The 20,233-nt window shown below is 38.6% G+C and overlaps 1 protein-coding gene across 3 annotated transcripts in view; it reads left to right on the forward strand.

The window, feature by feature from the left end:
• The window catches only part of MIPEP (mitochondrial intermediate peptidase), a 186,993-nt gene that overhangs the window by 62,878 nt on the left and 103,882 nt on the right, over positions 1 to 20,233 (forward strand). For all 3 annotated transcript variants that reach the window (XM_084879363.1, XM_084879364.1, XM_084879365.1), the window contains 4 exons: positions 1,964 to 2,117; positions 4,092 to 4,169; positions 6,612 to 6,816; positions 15,904 to 16,013. In XM_084879363.1, coding sequence (XP_084735489.1) covers positions 1,964 to 2,117; positions 4,092 to 4,169; positions 6,612 to 6,816; positions 15,904 to 16,013 — 547 coding nt within the window. The remainder of the gene's footprint in view (positions 1 to 1,963; positions 2,118 to 4,091; positions 4,170 to 6,611; positions 6,817 to 15,903; positions 16,014 to 20,233) is intronic.

Consider the following 20,233-nt stretch of genomic DNA (forward strand, 5'->3'; position numbering starts at 1 on the left):
CAGTTGGGGGTGAGATCAGGCCAGCAGGGGAGGACAGTTGGGGGTGACCAGGCCAGCAGGGGAGGACGGTTGGGGGTGAGATCAGGCCAGCAGTAGAGGGCAGTTGGGGTGAGATCAGGCCAGCAGTGGAGGGCAGTTGGGGGTGACCAGGCCAGCAGTGGAGGGCAGTTGGGGGTGAGATCAGGCCAGCAGTGGAGGGCAGTTGGGGGTGACCAGGCCAGCAGGGGAGGACGGTTGGGGGTGAGATCAGGCCAGCAGTAGAGGGCAGTTGGGGGTGACCAGGCCAGCAGTGGAGGGCAGTTGGGGGTGAGATCAGGCCAGCAGGGGAGGACAGTTGGGGGTGACCAGGCCAGCAGGGGAGGACGGTTGGGGGTGAGATCAGGCCAGCAGTAGAGGGCAGTTGGGGTGAGATCAGGCCAGCAGTGGAGGGTAGTTGAGGGGCGCGAGATCAGGTCAGCAGGGGAGGGCAGTTGGGGACGATCAGTTAGGCATCAGTCAGGCTGGCAGGAGAGAAGTTAGGGGGCGATCAGGCTGGCAGACTAAAGCAGTTAGGGACAATCAAGCAGGCAGTCAGGTGAGCAGGTGGGAGCCAGCAATCCTGGATTGTGAGAGGGATGTCCAACTGCCGGTTTAGACCCTATTCTGACCAGCAGTCAGACATTCCCTGAGGGGTCCCAGATTGGAGATGATGCATGCCAGGCTGAGGGACACTCTCCCCTCCTCCCCCTTTCCTCCCCCACCGCACACAAATTTCTTGTACCGGGCCTCTAGTTTAGTAATAAGCCTAGGTTTGTATATATTTTATTTGTATATATACATTTTGTTAAGCCTAAAATGTGGGATAAAATAAGTACAGGCAGTCCTTGGGTTAAGTTGGAGTTCCGTTATGTAACGCGATTTTTGCCGTAAGTCGGAACCCACCTACATAAGCTCCTACGTCACTCACATGGAGCACATACACAGCAGAAATGAAGTGAAACAATAAAAAAAAATTTAAAGAAATTCTGACCTTTACTTGTGGTAAATAAATAATAAAAAACATAAAGCACATATGTACATACTTCGAAATTACTTTTTTTTATATAAATAAATGGGAGATGGCCATGTAACCACTAAACGACATAAGTTCAGTCCCACATAATCCGAGGACTGCCTGTACTTGATTATTATTCTAGAGCTATTATTTCTGGTAGTGGTTATAAAGTTTAGACTGACTTAATGACTCTAAAATGAATATTTATATCCCATGTTCTGGATGTCCTTTGGTTTATATTGGAATAGTTCATTAAAAAGTTGATTTTAGAGGAGGAATAATTAGCTTTGCTAGTATGCTGTTCTTTATTTAAGAAATATAACTACAAAACAGATAAATTAATATGTAATAGTTTCTATTAAAGATATTTTTTCATTAATAAATATTTTACCAGGTGTGAACTTTAAGTTCACTTTATGTAGTTGGTTCTATCGTGTAATGGTTAGCACTCTGGACTCTAAGTTCACTTCATGTGTCTCAGAATTTATATTTGTTTAATATTTATATGATTTAAGTCACAATTTTTATATTGTAACACATTTCATAAAGTGAGTTTTACTGTTATGGCTTGAACTGGTCAGATTTTGTATATAAGTATGTGTATAAAATAAAAAATGTGTGTGGTGTGGTTGATTGAGATAGACAGACTGCTTAACTGAATCAGTAAAAGACTAAACCTGAAAGGGATGAAGATTAAGGAATGTTATGTCTACTAGTATTACTAGTATTACTAGTAGTAATAATTAGACTACTTTTCTTCTGAAGAAAGCAGAGTCTGAAATTCCCTCAAAAATTAGAAATATACCTTTATGTTTTAATCTTTTTTAAATAGCTTGTAGGATTATAAATTTTAAATGAAAAACTCTTTGAATTTACTTTATGAAATTGAATTAAACAAAATACTTTTGAACTTTTTTTTCTTTCTCTTAGGTATAATATTGAGCCCAGTTTATATTGCCCATTTTTCTCCCTTGGAGCATGCATGGAAGGTCTTAACATTTTATTTAATAAACTGTTGGGAATTTCATTGTATGCTGAGCAGCCTGCAAAAGGAGAGGTGTGGTGTGAAGATGTTCGCAAACTGGTAAGCATCCCAGTTTGTGTAAAGTTGTGCTATTTGCTTCTTGGACTTAATAATTGAGTAAATTTAATCAATAGCACTTTTAACTTTAAGTTAGTTTTGCCTACTGGAGCAGATCTCACCTTTTTTTACAAAAAACCTGAATGACCATTGTATGAAAGAAACATTGTTCTCTAAAATTAGTTGATGCCGCCGAAACCGGTTTGGCTCAGTGGAAGAGCGTCGGTCTGTGGACTGAAGGGTCCCAGGTTCGATTCCGGTCAAGGGCATGTACGTTGGTTGAGGGCACATCCCTGGTAGGGGATGTGCAGGAGGCAGCTGGTCAATGTTTCTCTCTTATCGACATTTCTAGCTCTCTCTCTCTCTCTCTCCCTTCCTCTCTGTAAAAAATCAATAAAATATATTTTAAAAAAAATACAATCAGTTGATGCTGAAAATTAATGTGAGTATATAACAGCAGAGTTAGTTATTTGGAAAAAAAATTAGGAATCTGTTAGGGGATTGAATCTTTATATATTGACAAATTGTGGTTAAAGGAAAATCTGTCAATATGTTTTTATATTCCTGCCATGCTAATTGTCCTTTTAGGTTCATTTCTGAATTCATTGCATTGGTCACATTTCCTTTTCTTCCAGCCCCTTCCCATTTTGTAGGAGCTTAATTTGCATCAGATAGAAATTTATGTCCCATGTTTTGATTTGACTTCTTTGATAATACTTTAAGCTTAGAATCCATTTGTCTCCTTTAAAGCTCCCTTTGTTTGAGGTGTGAATATTTTTATTTTCCCTGATAAGAGTTCAAAAATGTATTGATCCATATGTTTATCACGAAGACTTTGTGTTGTTAAGGTGTTTACGTGTTGTTTATTTGACTATCACACAGTACTCTATCACTGTATTTCAAGAAACGAAAGCTATTTCATTATTCCTTGGCTTGTTCTGTGAACATGGAATCGATGTAGTGGAGGAACTGAAAGGATAGAATGAATGGGAGCACCTTGTATCACTGTACTTAATTACCTAAGTATTTCTCTATGTACTTCAAAAAATAATAGAGATTGATAAAATACAGATGTATAGAAAAACAAAATAAAACTGATAACAAGAATGAAAGGACAGAGTGTAAAGGGCAAAGAAGTGTCTGCAGGATGTGAGCCTCTTGAGCAAGACTATTTGTGTTTTGTTCATTGCTTTATGCCAAATACCATGAAGCGTTCCTAGCACCCAGAAGGTATTAATAGGTCTTTGTTGAATTAATATGTGTTTGTAGGAAGTTTTAAAGCATAAAACTTAGGATCTCTTTGGCAGAATCCTCAAAGTGTAAAAAGACAAAGAAGGCAGGATGGAGACTAATGGTTGAGCTTTCTTAGGTTCAGTTTTGGGAAAAATCATAAATAATGATTTTATTGATCATCAACTGAAGCCAGAGGCTACATTTTGCTATTTCTGTGTCCAAGGGTTATAATTTGTATGAACATTATCATTACATTCTACAATTTGAAGGAAAAATAATTTGCTGCTAAAATTTTAAAGACAACACTTAATTCCAACTCCTTTTGATGATTTGTGAACAGTCTGAGGAGCTGTATTTGGTAGAGGTGTCAGTTGAATGGTCCAGACAAGGAGGATTTCATCTCCTGGAGAGAATTACCCAAATCAAAATCATCTGAGAGATGAAGAGAAAATAGAATCTATCTTGAAATAATATGGGATGTAGAAAGTAATAAAATGTCTATATTTATAGCTGTGCATGATTTATATTATATACAAAATGGTGCAAAAGTAAGTGTATGGTTGTTCGTGTGGAAAATAATACAATAATTAGTAAATAATAATACAAGAATAAGCTGTTTCATGTACTCATAACTGTAAACCTACTTTTACCACAACCTGTATAGATTCTTGTGTTGGGGATGGTTTTCCACTTGTAGAGTTTATGATTAACTTATTTGCCACTAAATTTAACTTTTTTTTCTAGGCTGTGGTTCATGAATCTGAAGGATTGTTGGGGTACATTTACTGTGATTTTTTTCAGCGAGCAGATAAGCCACATCAGGTGATGCTTTATTTATAATCTAGTCTCTCTAAAAATGATCAGCAGTTAATTTATATTAATATGAACTTTATATCTTTTTTGTAGTTCCCTAATTTTTAAAGGGCATTATGATAATTACTAAATATATTAATTTGAGATTACCTGTGAATTTAAAAATAACCATTATGAAAACCATTAGAAATGCCTGTATATGTCACTTTATCTGTGTTATGATAATAATGATAGTTATATTGATAGCTGATATTATATGAACCCTTCAATGTTTTTGAATGCTCACCTTAACTTTTGAACTAACTAGATACTAATATTATGAGGAAACTGAGGCCAGAGAGGTTAAGTTAGTTGCCCTGAGTCACATATCTAGAAGTGCTAGAATTTTTAAAAAAATACATTTTATTGATTTTTTTACAGAGAGGAAGGGAGAGAGATAGAGAGCTAGATACGTTGATGAGAGAGAAACATTGACCAGCTGCCTCTTGCACACCCCCTACCGGGGATGTGCCCGCAACCAATGTACATGCCCTTGATAGGAATCGAACGTGGGACCCTTCAGTCCGCAGACCGACGCTCTACCACTGAGCCAAACCGGTTTCGGCAAGAAGTGCTAGAATTTGAATCTAAACATTCTGACTATAGCCCTAGCTTTTAACCACTTTCCATACTTGTTAATGGACCAAATTTAAAATTGCAGAAAATACAGAAGTCCCCCCTCATTTATTAAGGATACTTTTCAAGACCTCAGTGGATGCTTGAAACCAAATATAGTACCAAACCCTATAACTGGCATATACTATGTTTTGTGCTATATATACATACATACCTATGATAAAGTTTAATTCATTGTAATGACTAACAATAAAATAGAACAGTTATAATAATATACTGTAATAAAACTTACTACTAAGTGAATGTAGTCTCTCTTACTCTAATAACTGATCTGATCATGAGATAACTACTAAGTGACTAATATGTGGGTAGTGTATACAGCATGAATATGCCAACCAAGGAATGGCTCGCATTCTGGGAGGGATGCAGCAGGACAGTGAACAATTACTTCATGTTACTCAGTATAGCATGCAGTTTAAAACTTATGAATGGTTTTTTTCTGGAATTTTTCATTTATTATATTTGGACCATGGTTATCAGATAATAACAGAAATGGAAAGTGAAACTGCAGGTAAGGGGGAACTGATGTATCTTTATATGGAAACCTTATCCACTACCAATTCACTTCTTTTGTGAAATATTTGAGGTTCATTCCTTTTCTTAACTGTGTACCGGAATACCAATCATCTTCAACAGTTTTAGGTAATTTGATGGGAAATGTTAAGAGTTCAGGTTATCTATAATAATAAAAGCATAATATGCCAATTAGACTGGCCAGGTAAACGACATTCCGGACATCCTTCTGAATGTCCTTCTGGAAGACCTTCTAGACGAAGCTGGGGTTGCGAGGGCTGAGACAAGCCACCGTGGCTGTGAGGGCCAAGCCCCTTGCACGAATTTTGTGCAGGGGCCTCTAGTAAGTTATAATAGAAATAATGGTACCTTATATTTAAATAGTGATTCATAATTTCAAAGCATTTTAATAGATGTGAGCTTATGAAATCTGGGCAATTACTCTGGGATTTGACAAGGCAGAGATGAAGCTCGTAAAGGCAAACCAATTTCCAAGATGATTTGGCTGGTAGGTGAGGAAGGTGGGACCATAATTTAGGTCATCAGACACTGATTCCTGTGTTCATTCCTCTGTGCTAGAATGGCTGGTAGAGAGTCTATGTTAGTGATTAAGAACTCTGGCTCCTAATAGTCCATTTGGGTTCAGTTCTTAGATGCAGCAAACCATAACATTTCCAAGACTCAGTTTCAGTTTTCTTATCTGAAAGGTGAGATTCTTGCCTCATAGGGTTATTGTGAAGAGCAGTGATAAAATGTTAGTGAATCTCAGCTTGTTATAGAAAATTTACTTCAGAACCCTTGCTTTTTGCAATTTTAGAGCTTATCAATTTCAAGTGTTAAAGACACTTGGTATGGACAGTATCTCCTAGTTCACTGAAGGGGCTCAGTAAATAATAGTGTGCCTTCCCATAGTAGCTTCATGTCTGTCATTTCCTGTTTGCTTTAATGCATGGATCTAACCTCTGTAATGATAGCATTTTCAACATATGGTACAGCATCAGCTGAATACATATTTTTGGAGTGAATGAATTAATCAACATAAGCTCAGTATATTGGTGTTTTTAAAAATTTAAATTTTAACAAAATAAAGAGTTGAGAAAAAATTTGTGTGTATAACTAAATAAATAGAATAATAATAGAGTTAAGTTAAACTTTGAACTCAGAATACATTTTGGTATAATATTATGTTCTTTAACATTAATAATATTCTACCTTTTAGACTACCTAATACTTTCTTCAAATTATGTTTTCTGATTCTTAAAGGATTGCCATTTTACAATCCGTGGAGGGAGATTAAAGGAAGATGGAGACTATCAACTTCCAGTTGTAGTTCTTATGCTGAATCTTCCCCATTCCTCAAGGAATTTACCAACTTTATTAACTCCTGGAATGATGGAAAACCTTTTTCATGAAATGGGACATGCAATGCATTCTATGCTGGGACGTACTCGTTACCAACATGTCACTGGTGAGCCATGAAGAGGGGACTTTTATTTAATACATTTCTTTAAAAACATTTTATTTATTTATTTATTTATTTTAATTAATTAATTTATTTATTTATTTATTTTTTACATATTTTCTTGATTTTTTTTTTATTGCCCCACTCCCTCCCTCCCACACATCCCCTCCCTCCCCATAGTTTTATGTCCATTGGTTGTACTTATATGCATTTATACAAGTCCTTCGGTTGATCTATTATCTCCCCCTGATATCCCTACCCTCCCCACTGTAATTTGACAGTCTGCCTGTTGCTTTACTTTCTCTATATCTGTCTCTTGGTTCGTCAGTTTATAAAGATCTTTATCATCCACCGATGTGTGAGGTCATGTGGTGTTTCTCTTTCGTTGATTGGCTTATTTCACTCAGCATGATGTTCTCCAATTCCATCCAGGTTGCTGCAAATGATGAGAATTCCTTCTTCTTTATGGCAGCATAGTATTCCATTGTGTAGATGTACCATAGTTTTTGGATCCAATCATCTGCTGACGGGCACCTAGGCTGTTTCCAAATTCTGGCTATTGTAGATTGTGCTGCTATGAACATAGGGGTGCATATATCCTTTCTGATTGGTGTTTCTAGTTTCTTGGGATATATTCCTAGAAGTGGGATTACTGGGTCAAATGGGAGTTCCATTTTCAGTTTTTTGAGGAAACTCCACACTGTTCTCCACAGTGGTTGCACCAGTCTGCATTCCCACCAGCAGTGCACGAGGGTTCCTTTTTCTCCGCAACCTCGCCAACACTTGTCGTTTGTTGATTTGTTGATGTTGGCCATTCTGACAGGTGTGAGATGGTACCGCATTGTTGTTTTGATTTGCACCTCTCGGATAATTAGTGACTTTGAGCATGTTTTCATGTGCCTTTTGGCCTTCCTTCTGTCTTCTTTTGAAAATATTCTGTTTAGGTCCATTGCCCATTTTTTAATTGGATCATTCATCTTCCTTTTATTTAGTTGTATAAGCTGTCTGTAAATGTTGGAGATTAAACCTTTATCAGTGGTAATATTTGCAAATATGATCTCCCACACCGTGGGCTTTCTTGTTGTTTTATTGATGGTTTCTTTTGCTGTAAAAAAGCTTTTTATTTTGAAGTAGTCCCATTTGTTTATTTTCTCTTTAGCTTCCATTGCCCTAGGGGCAGTATCAGTGAAGAAGTTATTTTGGCATACGTCTGAGATTTTGCTACCTGTGGATGCTTCTAGTATTTTTATGGTTTCCCGTCTGATGTTTAAGTCCTGTAACCATTTTGAGTTTATCCTTGTGAATGGTGTAAGTTGGTGATCTAGTTTCAATCTTTTGCATGTGTCTGTCCAATTTTCCCAACACCATTTATTGAAGAGACTGTCTTGACTCCATTGTATATTCGTGCCTCCTTTGTCAAATATTAATTGAGCATAGTGATTTGGGTTGATATCTGGGTTCTCAATTCTATTCCATTGATCTATTTGTCTGTTCTTGTGCCAGTACCAGGCTGTTTTGAGAACAGTGGCTTTGTAGTATAGTTTGAAGTCTGGTATTGAGATCCCTCCTACTTTACTCTTCTTTCTCAGAATTGCTGTGGCTATTCGGGGTCTTTTATTGTTCCAAATGAACTTTTGGAGAGTTCTTTCTAGGTCAGTGAAATATGTCGTTGGTATTTTAATGGGGAGTGCATTGAACCTATAGATTGCTTTAGGAAGTATGGACATTTTGATGATGTTGATTCTACCAATCCATGAACATGGTATGTTCTTCCATCTCCTTACATCTTCCTCTATCTCTTTTTTCAGTGTCGTGTAGTTTTCCGCAAATAGGTCCTTTATTTCTTTAGTTAAATTTATTCCTAGGTATCTTAATTTTTTTGGTGCGATGGTGAATGGAATTGCTTTTTTAGCCTCTGTTTCTGTAGTTTCACTGTTGGTGTATAGAAATGCCATGGATTTCTTGGCATTAATTTTATATCCTGCTACGTTGCCAAATTCATTTATTAAGTCAATTAGTTTTTTAATGGAGTCTTTTGGGTTTTTTATGTACAATATCATGTCATCTGCAAATAAGGATAACTTTACTTCTTCTTTTCCAATTTGGATGCCTTTTATTTCCTCCTCTTGTCTAATTGCAATGGCTAGTACTTCCAGAACTATGTCAAACAGGAGTGGCGAGAGTGGGCATCCCTGTCTTGTTCCTGTTCTTAGAGGGAATGGTTTAAGTTTTTGCCCATTGAGTATAATGTTGGCTGTGGGTTTATCATATATAGCTTTTATTATGTTGAGGTATGATCCTTGTACTCCCACCTTTTTAAGAGTTTTTAACAGGAAAGGGTGTTGGATTTTGTCAAATGCTTTTTCTGCGTCAATTGATATGACTATATGATTTTTATCTTTCAATTTGTTTATGTGATGTATCACGTTTATTGATTTGCGGATATTGTACCATCCTTGCATTCCTGGAATAAATCCTACTTGGTCATGGTGTATGATCTTTGTGATGTTCTTCTGGAGTCGATTTGCTAGAATTTTGTTGAGGATTTTGGCATCTATGTTCATGAGGGATATTGGCCTGTAATTCTCTTTCATTGAGTTGTCTTTATCTGGTTTTGGTATTAGGGTGATGTTGGCTTCATAGAAGGAGTTCGGAAGTGTTCCTTCCTCTTGGATTTTTTGGAATAGTCTGAGGAGGATAGGTTTTAGTTCTTCCTTGAATGTTTGGTAAAACTCTCCTGTGAAGCCATCTGGCCCTGGGCTTTTGTTTGCTGGAAGCTTTTTGATGACGGTTTCAATTTCTTCCCACGTCACTGGTCTATTGAGATTTTTAGATTCTTCCTGATTGAGTTTTGGCAGTTTGTATTTTTCTAGGAATATGTCCATTTCCTCCAGGTTGTTTAGTTTGTTGGAATAGAGTTGTTCGTAGTATTTTGTAACAATCTGTTGTATTTCGGTGGGGTCTGTTGTTATTTCACCTCTTTCATTTCTGATTTTGTTTATTTGGGTCCTCTCTCTTTGTTTCTTGGTTAGCCTGGCTAGAGGTCCATCAATCTTGTTTATCCTTTCGAAGAACCAGCTCTTGGTTTTGTTGATCTTATGTATTGTTTCTTTGGTCTCTATGTCATTTATCTGTGCTCTGATTTTTGTTATTTCCTTCCTTCTGCTTACACTGGGCTTTTCTTGTTGCTCTTTTTCTAACTCTTTGAGTTGTAGAGTTAGTTCATCTGTTACCATTTTTTCTAGTTTTTTGCAATAGGCTTGTAAGGATATGAACTTCCCTCTCAAAACTGCTTTTGCTGTGTCCCATAGATTTTGGATTGTTGTGTTTTCATTGTCATTTGTTGCCAGGATGTTTTTAATTTCTTCCTTGATTTCTCTGGTAACCCAGTCCTTGTTTAATAGCATGTTGTTTAGTCTCCATGTATTTGATTTCTTTGGATTATTTTTATTGTAATTAATTTCCAGTTTTATGCCACTATGGTCTGAGAAGATGCTTGATATGATTTCTATCTTCTTGAATTTGAAGAGACTTTGCCTATGTCCCAAAATGTGGTCTATCTTTGAGAATGTCCCATGTGCACTTGAGAAGAATGTATATTCTGTGGCTTTGGGGTGGAATGTTCTAAAGATGTCAATTAATTCCATCTGGTCTAGTGAGTCGTTTAGGATTGATATTTCTTTGCTGATTTTTTGTTTAGATGATTTGTCGAAGGGTGACAGTGGGGTATTAAAATCTCCTACTATGATTGTATTGCTATTAATCTCTCCCTTAATGTCCTCCAGCAGTTTTTTTATGTATTTGGGTGCTCCTGTATTGGGTGCATATATATTTGCCAGGGTTATTTCTTCTTGTTGGATTGTACCCTTTAGTATTATGAAGTGGCCTTCATTATCTCTTGTTATGTCCTTCACTCTGAGATCTAATTTGTCAGATATAAGTATTGCTACCCCAGCTTTTCTTTCCTTTCCATTTGCCTGGAAAACTTTTTTCCATCCCTTCACCCTCAGTCTGTGTGCATCTTTTTTTCTGAGGTGGGTTTCTTGTAGGCAACAGATGTAAGGGTCTTGTTTTCTTATCCAATCTGACACCCTATGTCTTTTGATTGGAGCATTTAATCCATTTACATTTAAGGTTATTATTGATAGGTACTCATTTGATGGCATTTTTATTCTATACCCATGTTCCTTCTTCAATTCCTATTTCTTTATTTTTACAGTAGACCCTTTAGCATTTCTTGCATTGCTGGTTTGGTGGAGATAAATTCCTTCAGTCTTTTTTTGTCTGTGAAGCTCCTGATTTCCCCTTCAATTTTGATTGATAGTCTTGCTGGGTACAGTATTCTTGGATTCAAACCCTTCCTTTGCATGACTTTGTATTGTATATTTCATCCCATTCCCTTCTGGCCTGATATGTTTCTGTTGAGAAATCAGTTGCTAGTCTGATGGGGGTTCCTTTGTAAGTAACTTTCTGTCTCTCTCTGGCTGCTTTTAAGATTCTTACTTTGTCGTTGTTGTTTGCCACTTTAATTATAATGTGCCTTGGCGTCTGTCTTCTGGGATTCATTTTGCTTGGGACTCTGCGAGCATCTTGGATTTGTGTGGGTTTTTTCTTCTCTATCTCAGGAAAGTTTTCTGTCATTATTTCTTGAAATACTTTTTCCACGTCTACCTCAGTATCCTTTCCTTCTGGAACCCCTATTATTCGAATATTATTTTGTTTTGTAATGTCCCAAAGCTCCCGTAGGCTCTCCTCCTGCTTTTTAATCTTTTTTTCTAGAAGCTGCTCTAATTGGGTAATTTTTTCCATCTTGTCTTCTAGCTCACTGATGCGGTCTTCCGCTTCATCTAGTCTACTCTTGATGCTTTCTATTGAGTTCTTCATGGTAGCGATGTCATTTTTCATTTCTTCTTGGTTCTTCCTCAATTCCTGATGGTTCTTCCTCATTTCTTCTTGGTTATTGTCAAATTTCTCTTCCATTCTTTTTAGCCAACCAATAATCATTATTCTGAACTCTTGCTCTGGTAGGCTGCTTGCCTCTGGCTCGTTTACTTCCTTTTCTGGTGATGCCTGCTTTTCTTTCATTTGTGGGGTGTTTCTTTGTCTTCCCATGGTATCTGTTTTCAGGATGTCTGGTTATGTGGTGTTCTTTCTCTTGCGTTAATTTATAGGTGCAAAATACAACACTACCAGGTACAACACGAGAGGCACTTAACAGGAATGTATTTACAATATTAATAACCTCTAATAAAGGTAACCCCTAGCGATAGGCAAATTAGGGTATAGGAGAGAAGGAAGGAAGGAAGGTAAAAATAAAATAAAGAAAAATTTAAAAAAAAAAAAAAAAGTCAAAGAAGAAATAAAGTAATGACAAAATGAAGTTAGAAAACAGGGAGAAAAAGAAGAGAGAGTAAGAGAGAGAGAGAGAAGAGAGAGAGAGAGAGAGAGAGAGAGAGAGAGAGAGAGAGAGAGAAGAAGCAAACTAAAAAAATGGGAAATAAACTATATATATGTGGAGAAAATCGCCATAGATCAACCACTGAGCCCAGCCAATGCCGGTAACAATACTTGGAGATTAATACAAACTACAATACAATATCCACTATTATTAAGTAAGGTTATGATATACAGAAGTCAAAGAAACAAACAAAAACAGAGGATTTAAAAAAAAATACAAAGCAACAATAACAACACTGGAATAAGCATAACAATTTCACTGAAAAGCACAAATATTCACAATAATCAACCTTCACTCAAACAATGAGAAAAGGATAGAAAGTAGAACCGTTTTTTTTTGTGTTTTTTTTTTTTTTTTTTTTAACTAGTTAATATAGTGCAGAGAGTGATATTTATACACTTGTATCAGGGGTTGGAACTTAGGTCTATGAGTATAGTGAGAGCTTTAGCAGGGGGTATACAGAAAGAATAGAGGAAAAACTAAAGCCGGAAAGGGATAGGATAAACTGGAGACTAAAAGGTTAAAGTTTAGTAAGAGAGTGATGGGGTAAAGGTCGAATTGAGATAGGGTTGAATGATGCTATAGTAGAGATTAAAATAGAATGAAGGTTACTCCCAATGTAAAATAAAGACGAAGTAAAATGGTACTGGGGAGGAAAAGAAAAAGAAAAAAAAATTGCAAAATAGCAGTAGTAATAGTGAAGATAGAGATTGAAAAATGTAATAATTGAAAAGGTAAAATCAAGTAAGGAAAAAAGAAAAAAAATCGTTTCTGAAGTAAAAGATGTAAAAAATGAAAATTAAATAAAAAATGTAAAAAATGAAAATAAAATAAAGAATAGTATCATTAGCATAAAATTGTCCAGTAGAGTTCAATCACTTCCTCTGTTATTGTATTTGGTATGCCTGGTTCTTGGATCAGAGAGTCTTGCAGTTCCCAGCTTTCCACTGCACCTCAGTTTTGTAAGGTAGTCCTTAATTTTAGGTAGGCTATATCTTAGTTATTTGTGTCCATTTATTTTTGATTAATTAAAAGAAAAAGAAAAAGAAAAAAAAAAAAGGCAGTTTGTAGTTCAGCCCTTAGGTGTCAGTGTTACTGGTTTGACCTCCCAGACTTTGGTTGCTCTGGCCTTCTTTCTCTCTGGGGGCGGGCCCTCGCAGCTCTCCTGGGCTATAATATAGGCGGGGCCGCGGCCGCACTGGGGGTGGGGCCTCGCGGCGCTCCGGGGCACAGCGCTCAGGGCCGCACTGGGGGCGGGGCCTCGCGGCGCTTGGGGCCGCTCTGGGGGCGGGGCCTCGTGGGAGCAATGGGGCTATCGCAGCCTGAACTCTCAGCCTAGCCACGCAAACTCTGACCTTTCTGTGGGTGGTTGAAGAGCTTCCTTGAATCCACGCGCTTGCTCCGATCGGGGCGCCACAGGTGCTCGATGGACTCCTCGGCTGTGGGTTTTCCAGGCCTCAGAGAAGCTGCTCCCTTCCTGGTAGGGTGGCGCCGCCTTTGCGCCGAGCCCGGAGCTCCGGGAGAAGTCGGGAGTGCTGGCCGCTTGGTCAGGAAAAATTGTCCAGCGGACACTTCCTTACCTTCCTAGAGTGATCCGCTGCCCCTTAACTGCTAATCAACATTCCCTGAGCGACTCAGATGTTGCTTCTATCTGTTTTGGGACCGGGGTCAGAACAAGTCCATCTGTTCGGTCGCCATCTTCAAGCTCCGCCACATTTCTTTAAAAACATTTTATTATAAATAGGGGGAAAAAGCTTTTTTTTTTTTAGGAAAACATCATTTAATCTTGCCCCATGGTCATTTGTCAACATATTGCCTCGTCTCCTTTCAATTGTACAACCTAGTCCTCTTACATTTTTTTGCTTCCTTGCTAACATTTCTTGTTAACCAAGGAATAAAGAATAAGTCCCAGTTGTCCATCTTTTGAGTTTGTACCATTTTATATTTTGTGCTTTTCTTTATGAAATTTAAGTTTGTGACTCTGTGTATATGAATAAGTATATATCTCTTTAGGACCTAGCACAGAATAAGTGAATGAATGTTGCCTCTTTTTATCCAAAATTGGTTAGAAAACGTAGCAGAGCATGTTGAAGAAGTATGATAAATTACTTTTTATTTTCCTTATACTTTCTGCCTGTATAAAATTACAGTTTTTCATGCTGATCTGTGGTCATATTTGATGATAGACTTTCCTTTTAGCTGTCTCATCTCTAAATCTTATGCCTAGACCACCTGCTAAATTGTTCATATTCAGCTTTTATTAACTAACTTTATACACACAATATTTGGGGGCAAGAGAAGATAGAGTGGAACCTTAGTTCTCAAACTTAATTCCTTCCGTAAGACTGTTCAAGTAGCAATTTGTTTGAAAACCAAATCATTTTTTCCCATTAGAAATAATGTAAATTGAATTAATCTGTTTCAGGCCCACAAATGATTCCTGTTTTAACCTTTCCGATATACAGTACATGTCTAATGTACTGTTTAATCTATAAATAAACATTTTTTTAAATTTATCGAACCATCCCCTATTAGCCTTAAGAGAATCACTTTCAGCACTTGTTGCAGGGGTGTGTCAGCATACAGCATCTTTGCTTGTTCATATATCACTGCTATAACTGTCTCAAAAATGCTGTCACTGGCTAACTGCTTTTCCTTTACCCAAATGAATAGTAGTTTTTCTACCTTTTTAATTGCCTATGTCATTGCTTCTTTCACACCCTTAGCAACATTAGCACTCTTGGTGGCCTCTTTATGTTTTAGAATTGTGCTAATCCTCCATTTCACCAGCAATAAAAGTAGACAAACAAACAAAAAAATTCCACAAACAAGAAAATATTCACAGCACAATTTTCTGAGATGTTAAGAGAGTTTTGGAGGTAAACTGACTTGCATTCTTTCCTTTGTTTGTGGTGTGAGAGACACCTTTTGTCCTGCTCATGTGTGTGCATGAAAGGGTTGTAAGGTTAAAAACCAAAGTTTGGTTTGACAACCTAGATATTTTTTCTTTGACCAACATATTGTTCTAGATGGGAAACTGACATTCCTTCGAGAAACCAGGTTTGATTGTATTTGAAAAGATTGCAGATGGGCTGAAAGAATAATAAAATGTCACCAAAAATTATTATAGGATTTGCTATTTTAAGTAATTTTGACTTTAAAATGTTGTTTTTTTGCATTGGGATTGACTTTGTTACAAGAAGCAATCAATGGATAAAATACTCTTTTAAAAGAAATGATAGGTAAAAGTATTTGGTGGTGGAATTCAGTGAGTTAAATACAAATGCTATATTAAAGTCAGAATGTTTTAATTTGTGTTAGTATATCCCAGCATAGCTGAACACAGGCTTATTTGTAGAGGGTTTGAATCACTGCTTTACATTTACAAAGTGTTTTATCCAGCTGTGCAAATATTTTGTTTTACTCTACATTTGATATACAGAAAATATACAGGATTATTATAAACATTTCTGCAAATATGTGCAATAATTTTATAGAAATAAAACATTGAAGTAATCGATTAAAGCTTGTCATAGTTCATCAGAAGTACAAATGAATATTTTAAAAGAATACATAAAAAGGAAGATAAATATGTTGATTTGATTCTTGCCAACTTTATTTTCCCCCCATTTCAGGAACCAGGTGCCCTACTGATTTTGCCGAGGTTCCTTCTATTCTGATGGAGTACTTTGCAAATGACTATCGCGTGGTTAACCAGTTTGCCAGACATTACCAAACAGGGCAGGTAGGGAAACTAATTTTAATACAGTCCTTTGAGTTGTGGTTCTCTGCATTTATGATCTCCTGGATAATGTTTACCTCAATGCTTTTTCAGAGCTCTGTCACCATCTCTCAGTACCAGAATCCTTCTACCATTTTGTTGTTGTTCTAATTAGTTTTTCCTTTTTGGGAGGTTGGGGGCTAGCCTACCGAACCCAAATCACAGCATATAATGAATTGACAAAGAGCTGCCCTTGATTATATGCCAGGTAATATACCATTTAGTCCTCTCAGCCATTTCCTGAGGAAAGCACTTTATTCTTGTTTCCCAGAGGTGGAAACTAGCTCTTTAGTAGGTGAGGCCTTCAAGCATGTCTCACTTCAAAAAAGACTTTTCTCTTTCTTCTTTCCTTCTTGCTTTTGAATATTTGTTTTCTTGGTCTGAATTTTTATGATGTTTCTATATTGCCATATTTTCCCAGTATGCTTAGTATCTGTCTATATAGTGATAAGTCTGCAAATTATTTAATATAGACTTTTAGATTTAAATAGTGCATTGTAATCTTAAATATTTTAAAATTCTGTAAAGTAGGATTAAAATGAGAAATGCCTTACAATAAGTTAGCTGTAAGTATAACTATTAAAATTGTGCAGTTTATTATCCACACATACTTTGGAAACTGTACTCTTCCTCTCCTCTCAGAATTTTGATTATAAAATAATGGAGGCCCAGTGCACGAATTTGTGGGTTCCAGCCAGCCCAGCCCCAATCAGAGTGGAACGGGGCTCATCTGCCAGCTTGCCCCGATTGGGGCTGATCAGGGCCAGGCCAGGCTGGCTGGGGGAAGAGGCTATGGGCGATTGGCTGGAGGGCCCCACCAACAATTGGGATTGGGGAGCTGATCAGGGGCCAATGGTCTGGGGGAGGGGCTTTGGGTGATTGGCCAGCTGGCCCCACCTCCAAATGGAGTAAGGGGGCTGATCTGAGGTGGGACCAGGTGGAGGAGGGGTTGCACAAGGTTGGCAGGCTGGCCACACCCCCTGTTGGGGGAGGATCAGGGACAAGCCAGCCGGGGGGAGGGGCTGCAAGGTTGGCCGGCTGGCCCCACCCCCAGATTGGGGTGGTTCACTGGTCCAAGTGGGTGTCATAGCAACCGGTCATTAGGGTCGTTATGGCCATTATGGTTGCTGGCTTTTTATACTAGGTGTACCAGTTAATAATGAGGATTTTTTTCAATGGATGGAGTTACACATATGTTGGTATATATGGCCAGGCTGGCAGGGGAGGACAGTTAGGGATAATCAGGTCTGCAGGGAAGGAAGTGGGGGGACCAGGCCTGCAGGGAAGGGCAGTTAGAAGCAACCAGGCTGGGAAGGAAGAGCAGTTAGGGGTTACCAGGCCAGCAGGGAAGGGCAGTTTTGGATGAGCAGGCCTGAAGGGGTGGACAGATAGGGGTGACCAAGCTGGCAAGGAGGACAATTAGGGGCAATCGAGCTGGCAGGAGAGTAGTTAGGCATCAATGAGGCTGGCAGGCAGAAGCGGTTAGGGGCAATCAGGCAGGCAAGTGAGCGAGCGGTTGAGAGCCAGCAGTCCTGGATTGTCAGAGGGATGTCCAACTGCCCACTGGGCTAAGGGACACCCCCCATGCATGAATTTTGTGCACTGGGCCTCTATTCGATTAATTAGTGAAAAGTTAACATTGTGGTATGTGGACAGGCTCAATAGCCATCTTGCGTATAGAAAAGTTGATTTTATTTAAGGAAAGGGGATGGGATATTCAAAGGGAAGGACTACACAGCACCCAGCCAAGGGGATATTGGATCCCTGATCGCAGCCCCCAAGAGCTGAAGTTTCATCATTATGTGTAGTCACTGGCAGGAAGCTCTTGTAGTCAGTGGGGCTGGGAAATGAGGATGCAGGATCAGGTGTTTTTAGGATAATTTTAATTCCTTATATTAGGGGTGTCGAACTCAATCAGAGAAGGGGCCAAAATCTAAAATCCAGCCTAAATCGTGGGCCGAATGGTTTACTGAACAGTCATAAACTGACAATGTCATAAACTGACAGCGGAGTGCAGTGATGACAGCGCGGTGCGGGCCACATTGCAAGGCCTGGCGGGCTGGATTTGGCCCGCGGGCCTTGTGTTTGACACATGTGCCTTATATGGTCTGATTCCTGGTGTCTAGCAAGTTTTCCTGGTCTTTGTTCTCCTATGGTGAAAAGCTTACAAATGGCCACTAAGGATTATATTGCCCAATAATCCTAATAATTAGCTAGTAATTTTCCCTTCAGACTATACTTCCTTGAGTTCAGTTGTAAAATTATATTCATTTTTGAATGTTCAGCATTTAGGATCATTCCTAGTACATAAAAAGTACTAAACGAAATTAAGGAAAGAATGAATGGAAACAGAAAGAGAAGTTTCCAGTCAAAATTTTTTTAATTGATTTTTATCTAACCATTATTGTCAACTATAGAATAGTGGGCGAGTTTCTGGATAAATAATCTGAGCTAGTCTTTGTCATAATCTGTTTCAGTTATTGGATGACAAAATGGAAATATTTGTGATCTAATTAGCTACTATCTATTGTCCTGCAAAGAATTACTCTAGAAATAATATAGACGCAGCTAATAACACAAATGCATATAAACAATCAAATAATAGCATAGTCCATTCATGGCTCCACATTTTGGGGTTTGGGAATGATTAGACTGGTAGAGCATGAGGCATATTAGAGCAGAGCTACAGGCACAGTGTATAGGACCGTAAAAGAGAGTCCAGCATACAGCTGAGAATATTGTAAGAGGCTTCATATAGGAAGTGCTGGAGGAACTAGGTCTTGAAAATACTTCATGTAAAGAGGACAGTTTGCCAGTCAGCTCTTAGCAGCCCTCATCCATCTCATAAAAAGTATTGAGGAAACACTAAGGACATATATAGGTCCTTCAGTCAGAAGATATTTGTTGAGTTTTTATTATGTACCAAGTGCTGTTCTCACCATCCAAAAATAAAACAAAACAAAAAAACAAAAGTAAGGGAAACAAATTCCAGTGCTCACTATGGCCTTAAAATCTTAGGGGAACTAGGGCAGAGGGGAGGACAAGGTTATTCCAACCAGAAAGAAGAGCCCATGCAGCAGATGGATAATCCCAGACATTAGCAAAATGCTGAGTATGGCAGGAGCAGAAGGAGGAGGAAGGGAGGGAGAGAAAGAAAAAAGACATGGGAATGTTCTTGTTTTTAGAATTTGTTCTCAGTCTCAGCACACCTCTTGCCCCCACTTACCTTTTAATCCCAGTTCATTTATTACCATACACCACCTTTTGTGACTGGTGTGATATTTCTCAGCATTATTTATACTGGGCTTTCTGTCACTTTTCCATTTGGAAGTTGTGTTTATTCCTTCTGGCCATTGGCTGTCATACAATTCTGCCCCAGCTCATTTTCTTAGTAGCCTTTGGCTGACAACTTCCCTGGATTCCACCTTTGAACTTGTGGCTTTGCTCAGCCCTTAGTAGGGTTTAATCAAAGGCATGCGAACATTTAGTCTTACAATAACAAGGGCCAGAACCAAGGCACTGACAGTGTTGGCTATGAGAAGCAGAATTCACAGGCTATTTGAACCTTAATTGGAAGGACTTGGGGCTAGTTAAATAACAGGGGAAAGGGAGTTGGGGAGGAGTCCAAGATGGAGGTAACACGAACAGAGAATTCTGGAAGAGGGCCAAGTTTAAGTTTGGGAAACACAATTCTTTTTTTTTAATTTTTTTTATTTTGATGGTCATTGTTGTCCATGAAGTCATGAGTAATGGACAAGTCTGAAATTGAGTCAAATGGTCGCTAAAGATGGGTGGGAAAAATTGTCGTGGAGATTATTTTTGAAGCACAGGGAATGTGGAAATCGCCCGTGAAAGAAAGTGATATGGGAATTCTGGACTGGAACACGCAGTGTTCCCCTGGGCAGGATGGCTTCCCCTTGCTCTTTGTCTGTAGGAGTTCAAGAATGAACCACGGACGGAAGAGGTATAGCAAAGATGGAAATTTATTGAAGAACAAGTGCAGACTGCCACATGGGGTGGGGAAAGAATCTCACAGCAGACTCCCACGTGGGGAGGGGGAAGAATCCCACCGAGTTCCCCCCGCCCCCCAGTTAGTGCAGGGGTCTTCAAACTACGGCCCGCGGGCCACATGCGGCCCGCAGAGGAGTCTGATCCGGCCCGCCAGGTTTTTTGGGCAGTGAGCG

This window comes from Pipistrellus hanaki (assembly GCF_964339955.1).
Source record: "Pipistrellus hanaki genome assembly, chromosome: 3".
In the NCBI taxonomy this organism is placed as follows: Eukaryota; Metazoa; Chordata; class Mammalia; order Chiroptera; family Vespertilionidae; genus Pipistrellus; species Pipistrellus hanaki.